This window comes from Lampetra fluviatilis, chromosome 16 (assembly GCF_964198595.1).
Source record: "Lampetra fluviatilis chromosome 16, kcLamFluv1.1, whole genome shotgun sequence".
NCBI classification, from domain to species: Eukaryota; Metazoa; Chordata; class Hyperoartia; order Petromyzontiformes; family Petromyzontidae; genus Lampetra; species Lampetra fluviatilis.
In genome coordinates this window covers 1,702,031-1,723,736 of record NC_136290.1, presented here as the reverse complement: position 1 = coordinate 1,723,736, position 21,706 = coordinate 1,702,031, and the positions used below count along the sequence as shown (strand labels likewise).

The following is a 21,706-nucleotide window of genomic DNA, read 5'->3' as shown; positions in this document are numbered from 1 at the left end:
ATAATTAAGCCGACTGAAATGGTGCAAATTTCTTTTAAACAAAATTTCTTAAACAATATTTCGTCCATGTGGATCAACATGGCATAATGATGGCCATTTTCGTACAAAATCTGAATTATTTTGCATTCAGAGAATCACGTAGCCGTTTGCACAAAAACACAGCCATTCGGCCACCACGCAATTGGGACAGGATTCGGGTGGAGCCAATGATGACGGAAGGTTACCGCAAAACAGTTGGCATTTGAGATCAAGGGAGCTCAGAAGTAGATAAATGATTCCTGCTTGCACAGGCCGTTGTATAACGTGGGGTATGCATTGTTTTGCTGGAATTCTATGAGCATACTTAAAGTGATGTCGCACCAGTTGCTCTATTGGAGTAAAATTGTTGAAAAGACTAAAAAAATTACTTATGATTGAGAATTAATTTTGCTGATTGAACCCATTTAATTCAGCATGAGGTTCATGTTTTATAATATTCACTTGGGCACGAGCTCTCTGCCTCCACGGAATACTGACATGGCTAGGCCGAGGAGGGAACCTTCCCTCATCTCCTCAGTATGCGCTTGTGAGAGAAATGTCAAACATTTGGTCCAAACCACAGATTGCTGGATCTTTCAAGGCACTGCAGTAAAACTCTAACTGAGTTAACATGTAAGTCAGCATTATTTACCATTTTACAAATCATTTTTCTTTATATGGTATATGGAAACAACTCTCTGGAACTACTATGCATTCATATGTTTTTAAATATACATGCACAACCCTTTTGTCATTTCACTGCGCAAGTCGTAGGAGTTGTTTGAACATGACCACCCTGGTCTCTGGGTTGGTGAAGGCATGTAGCATAGACGTGTGAGCATAGAAGAATCCAACAAAGCATTTTTCTGCATTACCCTCTGATTACCACAATATGCCACAGCTTCTCAGCTGCATATATCAACTAATATGTGCATGGTGGTCAGCCATCTAAGCACTATCCAGGCTTAATTCTGCTTTGCTTCTGAGGCCTGATGAGATTGGGCTCTTTTTTAGGTGATTTGGTAATCGGCTTGTGTGCATATATGTCGTGTATATTTTCTGTAGCCTTTATGAACCTACACAAGTGTTACATTCTCTTGCAGGTGTGTTTGAATGCGTGCTGAAGAGCGAACGTATGCTGGTGGTGCAGCGAATGTACGCGCACCGCTCTCGTAGAAACCTGCTGGTGCACAGCGTGCATGTGCAGCGCACTGGCCCGGACCAATCTCCCCTCCACCTCAACCTGTCCAGCAGCTTCACACCTTTCAGTGAAGATATTGACTTTAAAGAAGGGTCTGCATTTCTTGAAGCAAGGTGAGATGCAGCGTATGATTGAATTGTTGCTTTGAAAAGGTTATACATTTTATAAATGTATATTTCAAAAATGAATGCACACAGTAACAATTGTTTTAAAGATCAACCAAAATGAAGAGCTCATCTCGTCATCAATGCCACCACACCTTGTCATCGCTTGCTTCCACAATTGACATCCGACCTCCATAAACCACAGTTACTCTATCCGTCCATCTAGCTTTGCGTGTTCCCCTTAGCTGCTGATCTCGTGGTGCAACTGCAATGTTTGTGTAGGGACGTAAGTCGCGTCCCTACGGGGTGTATGCGGTAAGCACCCACGATCTATATGAGTGAGGGCACGTACCTCTGCAGGGAGTCGACGGAGACGTTGCGGGAAGCGGGCCCTGCTGGGCGGGGCCCCGTCACTGGAAGAGAGAGGGGATGTGCCGGCTCAGGGGAGTTCAGGGGACCCGGATGGGAGGGCCCTGGGACATGTGACGCTGGCTCCTGTTCTCTCGAGAAACCGAGCAGCAGGAAGCGTGGCCAGGGGCGGCACGGGGCCAGGCTCAGGGGTGGGGGGAGGAGAGAGGAACGGGGGTGGAGCGGAGGGCTCAGTCTAACGATGGAAGCGATCGGTGCGGCGGCGCGGGGAGCCTGGGAGATTGGCTATAGGGGCTGAGGGATAAGGGGACCCCTTCCAAGGGGTCTAGTATTGATTCCCCTTCCCAAGTGTTGCCTTCTAGAGTTGTGTTAAGTGTTGTGTTATCCCTAGGCGAGATGTTATAATAAAGTGTGGTGCCTCCAGATTTCTGCGTGTGCCTCGTCCAACACACTACACTTGTCTCAGTAACTTGCTCTCCTCAATCCACAAGTATTCTTCATTTGCTACATATCAATAACCTTACTGTCACCCATTTTCTGGTGGGGAGACAGACATTCGTTATCTTGCTTTTTATTTTCCCCATGTTTGGCACCATCCTTGTTATTAATACAGGTGATGTCTTAAACTATACACCCATAATACTACAATGTGTGTAGGTATGTACGTTGAACTTCTTTAGCACCGTACATAGCCAACCATGCTAATCCGAGGTGCAATTAATGTATCCACATGTGGCATGGTTGAGTTTATTATGTTATCAAAATTCTCTAAGCATGTTGACCCATTTAATGTGAGGTTATTAAACATTTAGTATTTTGGTATTTTAAAACATGCTTTTGTTGTGTTTTTAAAAATGATTTATTATGATAATATAATTGTGACATTGGTAATATATGGGAATATATATTCACATCCATTTGAGAGCTGACCAGATGGCCTAGGGGCTCAGAGCGCTGAATTGGCATCGCTGAGACTTGAGTTCGAATCTGTGCCTCGGCATTCCGTGAATCTGGGTTCTGAAGTGTCGTGAGTGGAGTCTCAGCTGAGTAAACAATGACTGTACTCTTTGGTTCTTTCGGTAAAGTCACGTAGGTAAAAAATAAATAAAAATAAATTAAATCACGACGTTTCTGACGCAACACAAGCGTCCGTCATCAGGTGGGACAACCACAGCAAAAAACCGTTGCTGAAGTAGGCAAAAGAGCTGCTAGTAACGGGGTTATTTACCGCTCGCTGATCCTCAGGTTATTTGCCGTCAATGTCATATTTGCTTCCCCCCCCCACCCTCTCTATCCTTGCCTCCGCCCCCCCTCCCTCATCTATATAACCCCCTGTTACTAGCAGCTGTTTTGCCTACTTCAGCAACGGTTTTTTTCTGTGGTTGTCCCACCTGATGACGGACGCTTGTGTTGCGTCCAAAACGTCGTGATTTAATTTATTTGTATTTATTTTTTACCTACGTGACTTTGCCGAAAGAACCAAAGAATATGGATCCTTGCAGTCACGAAAACTTCAAATCTAGAATGAATAACCAATGACTGCACAGAGAAACATCACATTACATTAGTTTTTTCACTTAATTGGGTTAAATCGCAACTTTTAGTGTTTCAAATATTGTTTAAAGTTTCATGCGGTGAACATGTGGGGAAGTGTGCTACCTAGTTTGGATAAGAAGACTTAACATGAAGTGATGTTGGAAGTTCTGTTATACTTTTTTATGTGAGCTGTTATGTAACACATGGTATTGTGCCACCAATAGCCCAATTATCAATACGTTGGCGAAAATACGAACATACAACATCCATTTGAATGTTGAAGTCATTCTCAAATGTAACAGTGAGAAAAGTTTAGGAGCATCCTTTTTTAAATTATATATTATAGATCATGAGGTTTAATGGGCAGCATGTTGTGATGCAATGGCTTACGTACTGCGATACGAACTCACCAACCTGGCTAACATCACTGGCGAGTAATATCTGAACCAGTCTTGGGGCCCCCCCATTCACTATCTCGGATTGACCGGTGTGGGGAAGTATGGGCAAATAAACCCCATGCCTGAGAAGGGTAAAGAGTCCTTCATATAACAGTGGATTGACAAAGGCCTGTAAATTATTATTTCTTATTAGACAATGATGGCAAATGCATTGACTTTCGCGGGGACTTTCTCATTGTACATATGATTATCTGCAGGTACATTTACGGTGAGATTCATGCGCCGGAAGGGAAAGAATGTTCAAAGACCACTGTACATATGGTCTGGACACCAGTCCCAACTTGCTTGGAGCTGCCTGCTGGACAGATCGTGAAAAAGTGGACATTTCTAACAGCCCTGAGCACGGATGAGAGTGAAGCCAAAGCCGAATACCGCGCGGGTCTGCGTGCAGCTGAGACACGCGAGCTGTACCTCACCCACAAGGCAGCCTGGTCCCAGCTGTGGGCCGCAAGCTGCATTGACATGACTGGAGACTTTTACCTTACCCAGGTGTTGTATGCGTGCATGTTCTACATGCTCAGCGCATTGCCGTCTACGAGCACGTTGGATCATCCCTTCTTTGGACTGAGTCCTGGCGGGCTGTCCAACGGAGAGAGAAACGAGGACTATCTTGGACACGTTTTCTGGGACCAGGTAGCTTTGCATGGCTTGTAACCTGTAATAGTGGCCACTTTGGTTGTGTTACGTAAATTTATAATCATATTTAATGGGACCTCCCTTGGCAATATCAAAATATAAGAATATGTTTTACCCTTTCTGGTAATAAAACAGGTGTTAAGATACTCTTTGGTTTTTTCGGTAAAGTCACGTAGGTAAAAAATAAAAATAAATTAAATCACGACGTTTCAGAAGCTTGTGTTGCCTATGGACCCTTGCAGTCACGAAAACTTCAAATCTAGGTCTTAAGATGTTAAAACACCGAATAGAAACCTTTTGCAAGAAATCATGTCTGCATTAACCACACATACTTGTGGCGAACATGGCGACAGGGAGGTCACATGGGTAGGGACTCCATTCCCAGCCCCCTTCGCCACCTCCCAGTCCTGTTATACATTTATCAAATGATCTGTGCAGAAGTGTGAAGGTTCCCTCTAAACCTACTTTCCAATTTGTAATTCGAATTTAACATGGTTGACGTAAAAAGTGATGTTTTGTGTGGTCACATTATGTTTTCAGGAGACATGGATGTATCCCGTAGCGCTGTTGTTCCACCCCAGGGTTGCACGCACCATGCTGGAGTACCGTGTGGCACGGCTTGGCGCCGCACGTGAAAATTCTCGGGCCGCTGGACACAGGGTACCAAAACTGCTTTCAGGCGTGCTTTGTTTACTATTTATTCATTATGGATGCATTGTTTGCACTAACTTCACTCCTTTGAATGAGAGCCAAGCCACAATATTTACAATCTGAGTACGACGTTTCACCAGTAATTACAACTAGCTTCTTCAGGCGACAGCTAGATTTGTGGAGAAGTCTTAATTGTTTCATTCCTTATATAGAGGTGTAGATGTGGTGACCACGCTTCTGTGCTCTTGCGCAATGTGGGGGGGGATGGATTACTGAGTCAATGTACATTATGCATGTGCATTATGCGAACCCTTTGATATTATCCTTCCTGTCTCGCATAATGCACATGCATAATGTACATTGACTCAGTAATCCCCCCCCCCCACTTTACGCAAGAGCGCAGAAGCGTGGTCACCACATCTACGCCTCTATATAAGTGTAGAGGAGCAGCGGGATGACGTCATGTCATGGGCGCCGCAAAGTGTGATGACGTCATGTCATGAGCTCTGTAAGGAGACCTCAAGAAAGGGGGCGGGTCCGAGTGAAGGGGAGGAGCTGCCCAAGGGGGTGCTTAAGGAGGATCCCGTGACGTGAGCGGGGCCGTTGTGGGGAGCCAGAGGTGGATCGCCTGTGAGAAGTCTCTCCCGCTCGTGACCGTCCGGGGTCGACGAGTGGGAGAGCCGGGGAGATAGCCAAGAGTAGGGCTACAAGAAGTGTGGGAGAACCCGGTCGTAGTGAGAGAGCCTGAGGGATAGCCGAGGTTAGGGCGAGTAGAGCCTGGGGGTCCACGGGAAGGACCGAGTGTAAAGAACGTCTACCTCTGGTGTAAGCTGAGTGTTACCCTTGTTAATAAATGGCGAAAGCCCTTATATGAAGTTCCGTCTCCATGTGGTTCTACGCCTCAACATAAGGAACGAAACAGTTAAGACTTCTCCACAAATCTGGCTATCGCCTGATGAAGCTAGTTGTAATTACTGGCGAAACGTCATACTCAGATTGTAAATGTTGTGGCTTGGCTCTCCAACACACCGGTGTGCTGTACTAGTGACGAATTGGCATGTTCGGTTTACGTGACAACCATTTTTAGTTGGCTGTCAGGTGGGGGCGGGTTTTAATGACACATTTATATATTTACGCGATCTAACCTCCAAAAACCTCTTCTGGATTATATTAGTCGCGAAAAGCCTTCGTGTTAAACATCACTCTAACGTTAACCGGTCTGTTAACGTGGGCCATCTTTTTGCAAACGGAAACGTTGCTCATTTTTTGTCAACAGGGAGCAAAGTTCCCCTGGGAGAGCGCTGTGGCTGGACATGAAGTTTGCCCGGAAGACATTTACGGGCAGCAGGAAATCCACATCAATGGAGATGTGTCCTTTGCTTTCCAGCAGTACTTCCTTGTCACTCAGGTACCATACACAGAACCCAATGGGAGCACAGTGATGGTCCAAACGAGTAATTTTGTATAGCATGTACAGTTATGTATATTTTCAAAAACATAACGTAATGAATGTCCTTTTTGGCGATGTTTTCCAGTTATCTTCCGTGAAAGACGGACATCTGCCTCTCTATCACCCTCATTCTACAAGTCTATTGTAGTGATCACTCTCTTTAAATATGTAGTGTTTTTATTTCACGCAGACAACTTCTTCTTTCTTTTTCTCCGGTGTCACTTTTATTCAACAGAACTTCTCGCGTTCAACACCACGTAACTCCGTCGCAACTCTCCCGCCGGCGCTGCTCGCCTCCTTCACTCCGCTCGCTCCGCTCTCTTAGCCTCTCCACTGCTAGCCTGTTCTCTCTCTCACTCTCATAGCCTCTCCACTGCTAACCTGTTCTCTCTCACTATCCTAGCCTCTCCACTGCTTGCCTGTCTGCCTGCCACACTCCGCTCGCTTCGCTCACTCCACTGCTGACCTACCACTACACACTCTGATGGCTTCCCACTGTGCACTCTGCTAGCCTCTCCACTGCTGGTCTCTCCTTGTTCTTCTGCTGGCTCTCTTCTGCTAACCTATCACCTCACACTCTGTTCGCTTCTTCACTACTAGCCTTCTGCTATATATTCTGCTAGCTTCTCTACTGCTAGTCTTCCGCTATAAATTCTGCTAGCTTCTCTACTGCTAGCCTTCCGCTATACACTTTGCTAGCTTCTCTACTGCTAGTCTTCCTGCTATACACTCGGCTAGCTTCTCTACTACTAGCCTTCCGCTATTCATTGTGCTAGCTTCTCTACTGCTAGTCTTCCGCTATTCACTCTGCTAGCTTCACTACTGCTAGTCTTCCGCTATACACTCGGCTAGCTTCTCTACTGCTAGTCTTCCACTATTCACTCTGCTAGCTTCTCTACTGCTAGCTACACACGCTCACACTTAGGATTCCGCTAGCTTCTCTACTGCTAGCTACACACGCTCACATTTAGGTTTCCGCTAGCTTCTCTTCCCTCGCCTCTCCTACCTCGTCCTTGCCACCCGTGGGGGTTCAGCCATCACCACGGGTGAGGGCGAGGTGAGAAGAGCGGGGCTTGGGATTTCCCTTGTCTGTGTTTCTGCCTTCACTATGACCAACTCAACTCCTCTGCCTCACGCTCCCGTATATATTGGCCGTCTCCCTTCCTTGGCTCTCTCTTCGCACCTGTCTGTCCCGATGCGACCTCACTGTCCGTAACTTCACACATGCATGCACACAGCTTGCAAGCCCCCGCGCGCGTTTCTTCCACTACAAATATAAAGGCAACTGTTGACTGCCTGGCAATACGTTAATTAGCTTCTCCATATGGTTCTAATTTTACCAACCAAATAATAAATGTGCTATTAGCCATAACTTTCCATTCTTCTCACTGATGAAGCTTCACACTCAGGTCAGGCAGCCTTGGATACAAATTCCCTAGCTATTGCAATATGAGACAGTTTGTTGGGTTTTGTTGTTTTTAAATGTCTACATTTTCAGATTGCGTGAGCCCTTTAAGGTTGCCTTTTTGTAAGAAAGACCTGGGTGACATGAGAAAAATATTATGAATATTGTGCAGCTTTGCAGATGCACTTCTGTACTGATTGTCATCGTACTGTCACAGGATTTAAAGTTCTTTTCACAACTGGGAGGATGGGATGTGGTGAAGTCTATCGCGGAATACTGGAAAAGTCGTGTGGAGTGGAATAAGACTGAGAAATGCTATGACATTAACAGTAAGTCTTCTGTACATATAAGTAAGGACAAGTTGCATGGGGAATTTGAGGTTATTGAATAACAAAGACGTGCATTGTTAGATAATGGTACTGTCCATGTGTACTTGGGAAGGCTAAGCAATAACGTTACCTCAAATGGTAGCAATTGTCCAGTCTATTCGAGGTACAGGCAGTCCCTCTCAATCAAAGCTTAGATTGTTGTTTTCCTTGCACCTTCCCAAAAGTAAAAAACTAAATGCAACAATCTTTAGTATTACTCTTTGGTTCTTTCGGTAAAGTCACGTAAGGTAGACAAAATAATAGATCACGACGTTTCAATCACAACGCAAGCGACCGTCCTCACCTGAGGGTGGTAGCTTGCATTTCAATCGAAATGTCGTGATCTATTATTTTGTCTACCTCCGTGACTTTACCGAAAGAACCAAAGAGTATGGATTCCTGCAGTCACGAAAGCTTCAAATCAAGATTTAATCTTTCGTATTTTTGTGTTGTCTTTCATTTAAATAGATCTTTGTGTTTGGTGGCAAGCAGTTGTAATTTTATAGATGTCATTGTAACTTTAAAAAAATCTCCATATTTTAGCAGAAACGTTTCTCTATCAATGGCAACTGACTCTGCCCACTTCGAGCCATTCTGCAAGTGTGCTGTAAAAGTGGAATGGGAGTGTTTGTGTGGAATTTGCCACTTGGGTTACAAAATATGGAATGGATCGAATTTTATACCAAATATTTAAAAAAAAACAGACGCTATTTTTTTTACTGATCCGGTAATTAGTGGAGTGTTATTAAAAGGGGGGCTTTGAGGATGTGTAAAACACAGACTGGTTGGAGTGAACAAGGCTTAGTAGCAATGACACTTCATCCATTTCAGTATATATTTCCTCATCAGATTTCTTAACTCTTTTACATAACCTGTGACCATATTTTTTTAAATCAATATTTTGATTACAACCATGTCGTTTCTTTTATGCAAATCACCTTTTTCACGTTTTATTATTATTACTCCTGTTTTTTGTTACCAGCCTTCATGCATTTTCTGTCGGATGTGTTTCTCATAATCTACAGAAAGTGTTTAAAAGTGATTTCGAGATATATTTGTTCAAAGTGCTAAATCATATCAGGGGCAGAGAAAATGCTGGAGGAAGTTTGGGTTGTTCAGGAGTTTGAGTTGTTTCAATGCAGTGCAAAGGGTGGAAATGTGGTGTTCAAAATAGGAACCATTTGAATCTGTAAGCCATGGTTCAAAGGACAGTATGAAATAGCAGTAGCTTCCAGTTCTACATAATAAAATGATTTGCTTGCTATCGAAGAGGTTGATCCCACTGAGCCACTTGGCCACAACTGCTCTGTCACGTTTAATGTGTTCTCTTTATAGATGTGATGCCTCCAGATGAGTACCATAATGGCGTCAAAAACTCTGTCTATACAAATGTCGTGGCCAAATACAGGTAAGGTAACTCACGTAGGTAAAGGTGCAGCCTTGCAATTGCTTGCTCATGTCCTCGCTGGCAGAAGGGCCTCCACGAGAGAGAGCTCAAGAGACCCTTAATCGAGAGTAATTTGGCCTATTTTTCCAGACATCTTGAAAGAGGTGGAAATACGTACCCATGTTTTCCCCCCACCACTTTTGAACTTCCACTCGACTAACTTTACACCAACTCACATAAATATTCTGCAGACCTTTGTATTGTTGTTAATCTATTTAATTTTAGCCTCTGAAATGTACAACTTCCACGAGCGATTAATGACAATGTGTAATGTATTGCTTTGATTAATCAATTACTTATTTCTAAAGCTCACAGACAATTCATATGTGTTGTGGTGTAGGACTATCACAGAGTAAGGTTCCAAGAACACTTTATAGCAGATACAAGAAATATGAGATTTAAATTTTAATGAGATTTGAAGGAACTGCCTTGGCAGTGGTATAGGCAGAGGATCCTATTAATTCATAATAACTATTCTGGCAAATTGCCCGATGATTCTGGATGTAATTACCAGCAAAACGTCGTACTAAAAAATTGTAAATGTTGTGGATTCACTCTTCAACACACCAGTGGGCTAAACTAGTGAACTATTTATACTCTTTGATTTTTTCGGTAAAGTCACATAGGTAGAAAAATGATAGATCACGACGTTTCGATCGCAACACAAGCAATCGTCTTCAGGTGAAAAAGAGGGGGAAATCTTCTGAGGCAGGCGGTTTTTATAAAGGTAGTTCCGATGGACGTACTCGGAGACGGAGGTAAGTTAGGGGCTTCCGCCAGGGTTTATTAACACTTATCAATACTACACAGGGTACACAACTCCCAGGGGCTAGGCTACTCTGAGTCCGGGTCCCTGCCGGCTAGCTCCGGTCTCTCTCTCTCGTGTCGGATCGTGGAGTCTGCCGACTCCACCGACCGGAGAGAGAAGCACCTCTACGTCTACCACCGGCTTCTCCCCAGACTCCCTATTCGATCCCTCTCACTATCCCTGGTTCTCTCTTCACCCTGTTTACTATCCCCGTTCCTACAGTGACCCCGCTTATGTCACGGGGTATCCCTTAAATACCCTAGGAGACGTGACATCACGTGCACTGCCCAGCGCGTGCGACCCCACGTCCCGTGATGTCATCGCACCGGACAGCGCACACGACGCCACCACTCTCCTCTACTCCTCTACAAAGGTTTAGAGATGGGCAGGGCAGCTAATGTTCATGTAGGAGCGAGTAGAAGAGAGATATTTGCTTGTAAATGTAAGCTCGGCGAGGACTATTTGTCTTTTGTCAACGTGACATATTTTTTACTGATGGGCCGTGTCGGGTGGTGGAGGGTTGCGACACATTTATAAATAACGCGATCTAACCCAAAAACCTTTATTATGAATAATATTGGTCGCAAAAGCCTACGTGTTAAACTGATCCTATTAATTACTACAATGTACCACAAAGTGCAACTTAATACTAAATAGCACCAGAAATTACCACGTAGTACCACAATACTTGAATATCATGAACAACAATGCATTTTTAATAAATAACAGACACAAAACATAATTCGAGGTAATTATTTCAGTACTTTGTGGTACTTTGCGATACTTTGTGGTAATTATTGAGGTGCTTCATGGCACTTTTTGGTATTAGTGGGACCCCATTAACATTAAGTGTACAAACCTTGAAGTATAAAACTGTGCACTCAATACAGATTCTAATTTGAGCATGCACCTCCTAAACTCTTGACATCTTGCTGGCTTTGAGCACGTCGAACCCTGGAGTTGTCATCAATCCCCAAGTTTTGTCTCTTGCAACATCTCAACTTTGCAGGATCTCACACCTCCGCTTGGTGCAACAGCTCCCGAATCCACATCTTTTGTTGAGACATATAACCATGCATTCGTGTGTCTATACTCCCCTGAAACTTGCTTTTCTCAAGACTAATTCTACAGCATGCCACTTATCGATTCGCATCACCACCATACTCATATCCCTCTGGCTCCTAATTCAACTCTGTATCAACTCAAGAATGTTGTGGTCAATTCCGTGGTCTGTGTAAGACACCTAATCAGACTTGCCTTCCCATGAAGTCTAACATTAAGTAAAAACTGTTTCTTTACTTTTTATTTGTTTTATTTGCTTATGTTATTTACTACTTACCTGTCTTATGTTATTCGCTGCTCACGGTTGCACTTTATTTTGCGCGCGGTTGCAATTGATTCTGCTCAGTCAGTGTTAGCCGCTAAAATGCGTGACAGGTTTCTGTTCTCAATCCTGTTGCTCCGTGCCTCCTGTACCGCTCCCATTCTGTTGTAATGTGTACTGATGCCGAATTTATTGAGGGTGATATTAGCACTTTAAAAAATTAACCCGTAAAAACAAAGTTTTTCACTATAAATCCTTTATATGCGTGGCGGCTAGAGTCCTCTCGTCATCTGGCTTGAGATGGCTGCCATCTATGGGTCAGATGATTGTCTGCCACCATTAAGCAATTAGTAATTAAGTATTTAATTGTTTTTCCCTAAACAGTGTAAAATTTAGGAAAAAAAAATTCACGAAAATTAATTGTCACGCACAACGAGTCTGTGTGCAAAATGTCAGCTCGATTGGATCACGGGAAGTGGGTTAAAAAACGACCGAAAGATTTGCACGGTCGTAAGCAAGCAAGCAAGCACGCAAGCGAACTTAATATAAAGGATTAAAAAAAAAATTGATTGCCTTTACTGTCTTCAAAATCCTCCATGGACTCACCCCTGCCTACCTGTACCCTTTCATCTCACTCTACTCCTTCCTGATCTCCACTTAAACAACAACAAAGGTATTCTGTCAAAACCCTTCATCTACCTTTGTTCAATAGGAAGAACACTGGTGACTGGAATTCCTGTGCAATGGCCATCTACACTGCTAAGACCGATTCAAGTCCACATTCAATACATTTATTTTCTCTTTTGCATATAACTATCTCTATAAAGTGTCTTCCTAGACTATTCTACCATAGCATAATCTTATTTCCCTTTCTCGCCAGTGATTCTACCTAACATATACTGCTGCCAAAAAATAAAAAAAACTCTTCAAACTCAAACATTGTTTGGTGATAATGCATTGGTGCACAATTATAAATAAATAAACTCACATGCATCAGTAACACTACCTTCAAAAGTATATTATAGGGGATGTGTCAGGCAATGGCCCTTCACAGCACACAGAGAGGCCAAACTCGAGATGAGCACGTGTCTCGTATTTGTGCAGCGTCTTGAGATACGGTCACATATTTGTATATTTGTCTTATTTCAGTCGTAGGTGCCCAATGAGCTGTTAGGCTTTATTTCATGGGCATCCTTTGACGGTACAAATGTTGTACGGTACACATCTTCGTTACAATCATTGTTTCATGTGTCGCATTACAAACAGCAAGTATCGGTACATTCTATACATGTTACAAGAATAGGGGACTGGCAAAAAAACATTACTACATTTTATGAACAAAATTTAAGGAAGAAACAAATGATATTCAACAAAACAAACACAATCACTTTTAGATCCTTTATTTATCCAAATTGTATTGAAAATATCTGTTTTATTTCAAAAGCGAATGCCAAAGGGGTGAATTACTGCAGAATAATTTCGTACTGAACGTTTGTGAGCTTGTCAACAAATTGTGAATTGGGGTTAATTGTGGACTGTACTCTTGCTTATGGGTAAAATATTCCCAATGTATTGTGATAGTTTCATTTAAAGCTTAATTTGTAAGTTGTTAGTCCCATCTATTTCTACTCCCTGAAATTACCTTAAATTACACAATTAATTATTGCAGTCACAAAAGCTCCAAATCAAGTTTACACAATCCATTTAATTCTAGATTTGAAGCTTTCGTGACTGCAAGGATTCATACTCTTAGTTCTTTCGGTAAAGTCACGTAGGTAAAAAATAAAATAAAAATTAATAAAAATGAAACAATAGAAATCACGACGTTTCGGAGGCAACACAAGCTTCCGTCTTCAGGTGAAACCGTCACAGCAAAATATCTGTACCTTATATAGTGGTTAAGGGGGGAGGAGCCAGGAAGGGCAGCGGGGGAGGAGGAGTTGTGAAGTGGTCAATTACTGCTTTTGTTATACTGCTGGGTGGGTAAATGAATTAGATACGATTAAGCCGCTCTTTGTTATGCTGGTTGTGCGCAAGTCACTGTGGGATGAATGGACTCGTGGTCAGAGACGTGTTGCGCAAGTAACTGTGGAGGTACATAATAGAAAAGGAGCGGAAATGCCCATGTTTATACCAGTGTTGGCTGACAATAAAGAGTACTGTTAAACGTTAGGGATGTTAATACTCGGTGAAGTAAAATAGTGCCTGTCAGATAAGATGGTCCAAAAATGTGTAATTAAATATTTTTTTGCATGGTTGATAACATCTGTCCAATGATTACTAAGTTTGTACCCATCATCACGGTTGAAATTATGTCTGTGTTTGTATATCTGAATGGCTTCGTGTACAAACCTTTGATGGTAGCCAGAAGGCACTATATAAGGTACAGATATTTTGCTGTGACGGTTTCACCTGAAGACGGAAGCTTGTGTTGCCTCCGAAACGTCGTGATTTTTATTGTTTTATTTTTATTAATTTTTATTTTATTTTTTACCTACGTGACTTTACCGAAAGAACTAAGAGTATTTACACAATCCAGTCAGCATTTTAAATTTAGTATGTTGATAATGGACCACCTATTACCAAATTGCTCGGAATCCACCGGATCGTATCTGATGCGAAGCAGAGTTGTGCTTGGTAGTGATTGGATGGGTAATCATGCATAACAGGTGTTATCAGCTGTGGAGTTACAACTCACCGGAACCTGAGTGGTTCTGGAACCTGAGCACCATGTTCAGTTGACCGAGAAACCACTTCAACTTTGTTTCTGAGTCTTCTTATTATTTTTATGGCTGATGTAGATGCAGAGCAACAACTACAATTTAACATTTAGGTGGTCAAGTCAGATAACCGTGCCAGGAGCCGTGGAGTGTATTGCTGTGATGTCTCCACGTTTGTGGATAGGGCATTTCAGCGTTATACGTTGTACATTCTTGATGAACACAGTCCCACACCGCAGAGTTTTACATTTTCCATTTGTGCATCTGCCATGGTTTGTGCAGTGGATGCAATTTATGGTGGACCATGAGTGATAATGTACGTGCCGATTGTAATTTTTATTTCCATTTTGCCACAGCCTTGACTTTGCCTCGGATCTTGGAGAACTACTGAAAGTTCCCGTCCCTCCGAAATGGAAAGACATTTCAAGCAAACTAAAAATTCCCATCGACCACGAGAAAAACTACCACCCAGAGTATGATGGATACAATCTTGGTAAAACATCCAAACTGTTTTCAGTATTAGAGGCATTCGTCAATCTTTGTTGAAAACCAGGGGAGATGCTATTGCGATGTGGATTATATTGTCCGAGTTTATCAATTAATTTGACACCTCTTATCCAAGTGGCAAACCCAGATAACGTGCTTAAATTGTCGATTTAAAGCTTTCGTGACTGCAGGGATTCATCTTCTTGGTTCTTTCGGTAAAGTCACGTAGAAGGGAAGTAATAAAATAATAAAAATAAAACATAATTAAATAATTCTCACGACGTTTCGGCCACAACGCAAGCAACCGTCCTCAGGTGAAGAACAGGTCTGTCAGAAAGACAGCGTCTGAATGAATACCAGGCTTGGCAGCGTATATTTAAGCTGGGTTGGAAGGGGAAGAGCGCCCCGACAAAGGAATTCGCATATCAAGAGGAATCTAGCATACCCATGCTGCTAATCCTGCATATTGCACGGGCATAAGTGGTACTGGTCGCATACCTGCATTTCCCATGGGTATGCTAGATTCCTCTTGATATGCAAATTCCTTTGTCGGGGCGCTCTTCCCCTTCCAACCCAGCTTAAATATACGCTGCCAAGCCTGGTGGTGTTCATTCAGACGCTGTCTTTCTGACATACCCGTTCTTCACCTGAGGACGGCTGCTTGCGTTGTGGCCGAAACGTCGTGAGAATTATTTTATTATGTTTATTTTTATTATTTTATTACTTCCCTTCTACGTGACTTTACTGAAAGAACCAAGAAGATGCTTAAATTGTGTTTTTTCTTGATACGTTTCAATTGTGCAACACTTTCTGGCTGTTATGGCCCTATGAAGTTTAATGTGTTCACTACCGCTCTACACAGCCTGGTCTATAATCTGAGGTTGCCCATTCTCACCTGTGATCACACTTTTTTAGGGTCCTTTCGACATGTTTAGCAACTTATGCTTATTTGTGAAAGAACATTAGTTTTATGTTTTGTTTACTACCACTGCGCAAAAGCGAGCGGCTCGCAATCAGAAGGTTGAGTGTTTAAATCCTGGCTGGGGGTTGACTCAGCCCTTCATCTGCCTGGGGGTCAATAAATGAGTACCAACTTGTGGGAAAGTCAACCGTGGTTGTCCTAATGATAGTTTCACCCCAGCCATAAGAATCTGGAGTTTCCACCACTTGCTCAGGGTTGCAAACAAGAGATGAGCACCAATGTCTAAATGTTCATTTCAGCAATAATTGTTTTTCTTTGTCCAATTATACATCTATCAATCAGATTGCTTTCCTCACACATAGCGTTGCACAGAAAACTTATGAAAAAATATAGCAATAATAATATACAAAAAATGTAAGTTCAAGGTGAACAAAATAATATTCTGATTAAACGTTTAAAAAAGATTATGATCTTACCATCGAGACATCAATTTTGAATGTCTGAAAAGCACTTTCCATTGAGATATAAATAAATAGCAATCAATGGTCGTGTGTAAAACAGCTTCAAATAAAGTTGACAAATTTGTCTTCAGATGTGAAAGCTAGGTTTTAAAAATGTGTTTAATCTTGAAAACCCAGTGTTTTCTCGAAATCCAGAAGATGCTTCTTTAAACCTAGCTCTTGCGACTCCTACATGAGTCCATTTAAACATATGGAGGTGTAGGTGGTGCTGGCCACCCACCCGGCTCGTGTGCTGTGCCGACCTTCATAGGTGATCGCTAACAGCACTTGCCCCAACAGTCTGTTCAGGCTATACAGGGGTCTTTGTGGGGAACGGCAATGTAGCGGTTAGCGCACTGCACTACAAACCCAGTGTCCCGAGTTCGATTCCCGCTCACGGCCAACACCAGTGACGATTATCTGAACCGGTCTTGATCCTCCTCTCCTAGGTCGACTCAGCGTCAAATGAGTATTTGGTACAGTGTGTAAACATCACCACTGGGAAGACAGAGGCGGTCGGGCGTGGTCCTGGCCACCCACCCCCTTGTGTACCATGCCGGCCATCATAGTTGCTCGCTACCACCACTTGCCCCAACAGTCTGTTAAGGATATACAAGGGATCTTTGTCTTTGTTTCGTGTAACATGGCAGGGCTTTAACAACTTCAGTATCGTTTTCACACGGAGGCACGCTCACGGTTGTTTCCTGGTGTTTTGACTCTCAGGTGAGTCAGTGAAGCAAGCCGATGTGATCCTCCTTGGCTTCCCTTTGGGGTTTCCCATGAGCGCACAGATGAGGAAGAACGACCTGGAATTTTACGAGGAAGTGACAGACCATGATGGGCCTGCCATGACCTGGGTACGATTAAACTTGCAGAAATTAACTTTCCATGAGTGGTTTGTTATTAAATATGTAGGTATGTTTCAAAACATAGTTGCCTTGGCAATTAAACACAATACTATACATATACTCTTTGGTTCTTTCGGTAAAGTCACGTATAAAGATAAAATAATAAATTAAATACTAGCATACGACGTTTCGATTGCAACACAAGCAATCATCATCAGGTATAAATGAAATCGAAACACAAATCTAGTATACTTAGAAATGTAATGTAATACAACAGAGAGTCGGTTGATTACGTTCTTCCTGAGAATGCTAAATTTGAGAGAGAGATGAAACAGAACCAGAGACATATAAAGTCACGTAGAAGGTCTTAAGGTGGAGAACAGGTCTGTCGAGAAGGCAGAGTCTAAATGGCACGCCCCAGGCTTGGAGCGACTATTTATGCTGGGATGGAGGGGCGAAGAACGTCTTGACAAAATAATTTGCATATCAAGAGGAATTTAGCATATTTATGGGAAATGCAGATATGCGATTAGTACTACTTGTGAAATGCGTAGGAGTTTGGGCGGGGGGTTTAAAGTTATTATGCCCGTGCATTATGCAGGATTAGCAGTATCAAAGGGAGGGAGTAAGGTTAGAATTAATAAAGGGAAGGAATGTTAATAATATGGCGCCGCAGCAACTAATATGCTTATAGACTATACATTGTAATATTACACTGTATTATTCTACCCACCCAACTGTATACCACACTGCTATATATTCACTATACAATTACGATACAATATATTGCCTTATACATTGTATTAACCATTACATTTTAATACTATTTATTATTATACAATATGCTATACACTATACCATTGACCGTCGCGTGAAAGGTACTAAGAGGAAGCAACGAAATATGTCAATGGGAGAGTGGTGAGGGGAAGCTTGCAGCGGAGCAAAGAATCCATTCCTTGCGGAGAATACAAGATATATAGTCAATGTCAGTGAGTGGACTGCGGTCTGAAAGTCCATGGTCCTCTTGATATGCACTCCGCAGGGAATGGATTCTTTGCTCCGCTGCGAGCTTCCCACCACTACTCTCCCATTGACATATTTCGTTGCTTCCTCTTAGTACCTTTCATATTGTATAATAATAAATAGTATTACAGTGTAATGTTTAATACAATGTATAAGGTAATATATAGTATCGTAATTTTATAGTGAATATATAGCAGTGTGGTATACAGTTGGGTGGGTAGAATAATACATAGTGTAATATTACAATGTATAGTCTATAAGCATATTAGTTGCTGCGGCGCCATATTATTAACATTCCTTGCCTTTATTAATTCTATTCTTACTCCCTCCCTTTGATACTGCTAATCCTGCATAATGCATGGGCATAATGACTTTAAACCCCTCGCCAAACCTCCTACGCATTTCACAAGTAGTACTAATCGCATATCTGCATTTCCCATAAATATGCTGAATTCCTCTTGATATGCAAATTATTTTGTCAAGACGCTCTTCGACCCCTCCATCCCAGCATAAATAGTCGCTCCAAGCCTGGGGCGTGCCATTCAGACTCTGCCTTCTCGACAGACCTGTTCTCCACCTGAAGACAGCTGCTTGCGTTGTGGCCGAAACGTCGTGAGAATTATTTTATTATGTTTTATTTTTATTATTTTCCTTCTACGTGGCTTTACCGAAAGAACCAAGAAGATGAATCCCTGCAGTCACGAAAGCTTTAAATCGAAATCAGAGACATATAGACAGACATATAAGCAGACAGATATCACAGAGATACATAGAGAGAGACAAACATGTGGGAAAACTAACGATTGCAGTATTCATCCATTTACCGGTGTAGATTAATGCTCTATTGCATTGTTATTTGTCTAAAATGTGCCTGGGACATTGTAAAATGTTTTTAAAACCCAGACACGTGAGGCCTAATAAGATTATGTTTCAGGAGTCCTTGCAATATTCGATGAGAAACAAGAGCATTGACATTTTGACTTAAAACTTTAGAGACTGCAGGAATTAATATTCTTTGGTTCTTTCGGTAAAGTCAGATAGAGAAAAAATAATAAAAATAAAGTGAATAAAAATAATAAAAATAACATCCTGGTTCTTAATCTGAGTGAGTGTACTGGCATTCTATAATGTAGACTGTAGCAATGGTTATTACGTTTGGTGAGTGTACTGACAGTCTATAATGTAGACTGTAGCAATGGTTATTAAGTTTGGTGAGTGTACTGGCAGTCTGTAATGTAGACTGTAGCCTGGTTCCTAACCTCGGTGATAGTACTGGCAGTCTATAATGTAGACTTATTCTTTGGTTCTTTCGGTAATTACGTTTACTACTACTACCATCACTTACATTAACATTAGCTGCCCCGCCTATGCTGCTACACCTGAGCTACGCCCATGTTAAACCTTTACCTGGCAGCCCTTTAATTGGTGGACGCCGTCGTGGCCCACGACTACCATCAGTTACATTAACATTAGCTGCCCCGCTCATGCTGCTGACACTTGGGCTACACCCATTTTAAACCTTTATAAACAGTTTGCCTTCAGAGGCTAACCCCCCTTTCCTTGATGATGACCGCTTGTGTTGCGATCGAAATGTAGTGGTTTAAATTTTTTTCTTATTACCGAAAGAACCAAAGAATAAGTCTACATTATAGACTGCCAGTATGCTCACTCAGGTTAAGAACCAGGCTACAGTCTACATTATAGACTGCCAATACGCTCGCCAAGCTTAAAACCAGGCTACAGTCTACATTATAGACTGCCAATATGCTCACCGAGGTTAGGAACCAGGCCACAGTCTACATTATAGACTGCCAGTACACTCACCCAGCTTTTTAACCATTGCTACAGTCTACATTATAGACTGCCAGTACACTCAATCAAATTAAGAACCAGGATTTTTATTTTATTATTTTTATTCACTTTATTTTTCTATCTACGTGACTTTACCGAAAGAACCAAAGAATAGGAAAAGCATTGACAGTTGAATCTAATTAAAGCTCAAATCATTATCTGCAAAGAGTTTGAAAATATAATAGTAATACATGAGCCATTACTAAATGTCTCAATCAAATGCAAATCGCAGATGTGGAAATGTGTCTTAACACACATCACGTATTATCAGCTTTGCATTCATTAGATACTGTCAAAAAATGTATATATAAAACACTTATGACTGTAAGTGTTGTAAGTAGAGATTTAATTTATGTCGATGTATGTGAATTTGTTTATGTTGCAATGTGTCGTTGTTGCACACAGAGTATGTTTGCAGTGGGGTGGCTTGAAATGAATGATTCCGAAAAGGCCAAGAAGATGATTACGAGGTGCTATCAGAACATTCACGAGCCCTTCAAGGTAACCTGAGCAAAATTCTGGGCTGCTTCCCATGGGAGCCACAGATAACCACAGTCACTTAAACTCCCTTTTCGTCAGCAGCATCCGGGCATTCCAGTACTTTCCAAGTGCAACTTTTAATGCAAGTGGTAATATACATGTATGTTAATATGCTATGATACATTATTTTTGGTGAAATTGCGTTGGAAGTGGTGCACACTTACAAATAACCAAACAAACCCTTTACACATTCATCAATGATGCTGCCTTAAATGTAAAAATTATATAATACTAGCAGGAAGTACCCGGCGTTGCCCGGGCGAAAAATACATTTCAAAACTTCTCTTAAAAACCTTACATATACATACACAGATACTAAGTTATTGTGAAAGCCCGGTGGGCCGTTTATCCATTTCTCCACTAACAAAATTATAAGAGGCTTGCAGAAGTCTAAAAAGTTATAGAAAGTGGGGGGTAAATGGTTGATCTAAAAGGTTACCGAAAATTGTCGACCCCCCCACCTCAAAATATATATTTACCCCCGCGTAGGTATATATACCGACACACCCTATATACAACAGAGCAAGTAGTATCTATTGACTCTGTAGTTGTATCTCCTGACTGTACAGTAGCATCCACTGAGCCAGTAGTAGCTACTGACTGTATAGTAGTATGTATATTCTTAGGTTATGAATCCTTGCAGTCACGAAAGCTTCAAATCTAGATTTAGTAGTACTGTATGTACTGACTGTAGCAGTATTTACTGACCGTAGTGGTACATACTAACTGTTTTAGTATCTGCTAACTCTATATAGCAGTATCTACCAACTCGATAGCAGTATCTACTATCACTACAGCAGTGCATAGTGACTGTGGTGGTACCTGCTATCACTGCAGCAGTGCATACCGACTGTGGTGGTACCTGCTATGACTACAGCATTGCATACCGACTGGTGGTACCTGCTATGACTACAGCAGTGCATACCGACTGTGGTGGTACCTGCTATCACTGCAGCAGTGCATACCGACTGTGGTGGTACCTGCTATGACTACAGCATTGCATACCGACTGGTGGTACCTGCTATGACTACAGCAGTGCAT

At 42.1% G+C, this 21,706-nt stretch overlaps 1 protein-coding gene across 10 annotated transcripts in view; it reads left to right on the top strand.

Moving 5' to 3' along the window:
• The window catches only part of PGGHG (protein-glucosylgalactosylhydroxylysine glucosidase), a 60,140-nt gene that overhangs the window by 23,826 nt on the left and 14,608 nt on the right, over nucleotides 1-21,706 (top strand). For all 10 annotated transcript variants that reach the window (XM_078863521.1, XM_078863525.1, XM_078863519.1 and 7 more), the window contains 9 exons: nucleotides 1,122-1,332; nucleotides 3,884-4,319; nucleotides 4,863-4,982; nucleotides 6,250-6,381; nucleotides 8,046-8,157; nucleotides 9,532-9,604; nucleotides 14,852-14,988; nucleotides 17,127-17,260; nucleotides 20,531-20,626. In XM_078863521.1, coding sequence (XP_078719647.1) covers nucleotides 1,122-1,332; nucleotides 3,884-4,319; nucleotides 4,863-4,982; nucleotides 6,250-6,381; nucleotides 8,046-8,157; nucleotides 9,532-9,604; nucleotides 14,852-14,988; nucleotides 17,127-17,260; nucleotides 20,531-20,626 — 1,451 coding nt within the window. The remainder of the gene's footprint in view (nucleotides 1-1,121; nucleotides 1,333-3,883; nucleotides 4,320-4,862; nucleotides 4,983-6,249; nucleotides 6,382-8,045; nucleotides 8,158-9,531; nucleotides 9,605-14,851; nucleotides 14,989-17,126; nucleotides 17,261-20,530; nucleotides 20,627-21,706) is intronic.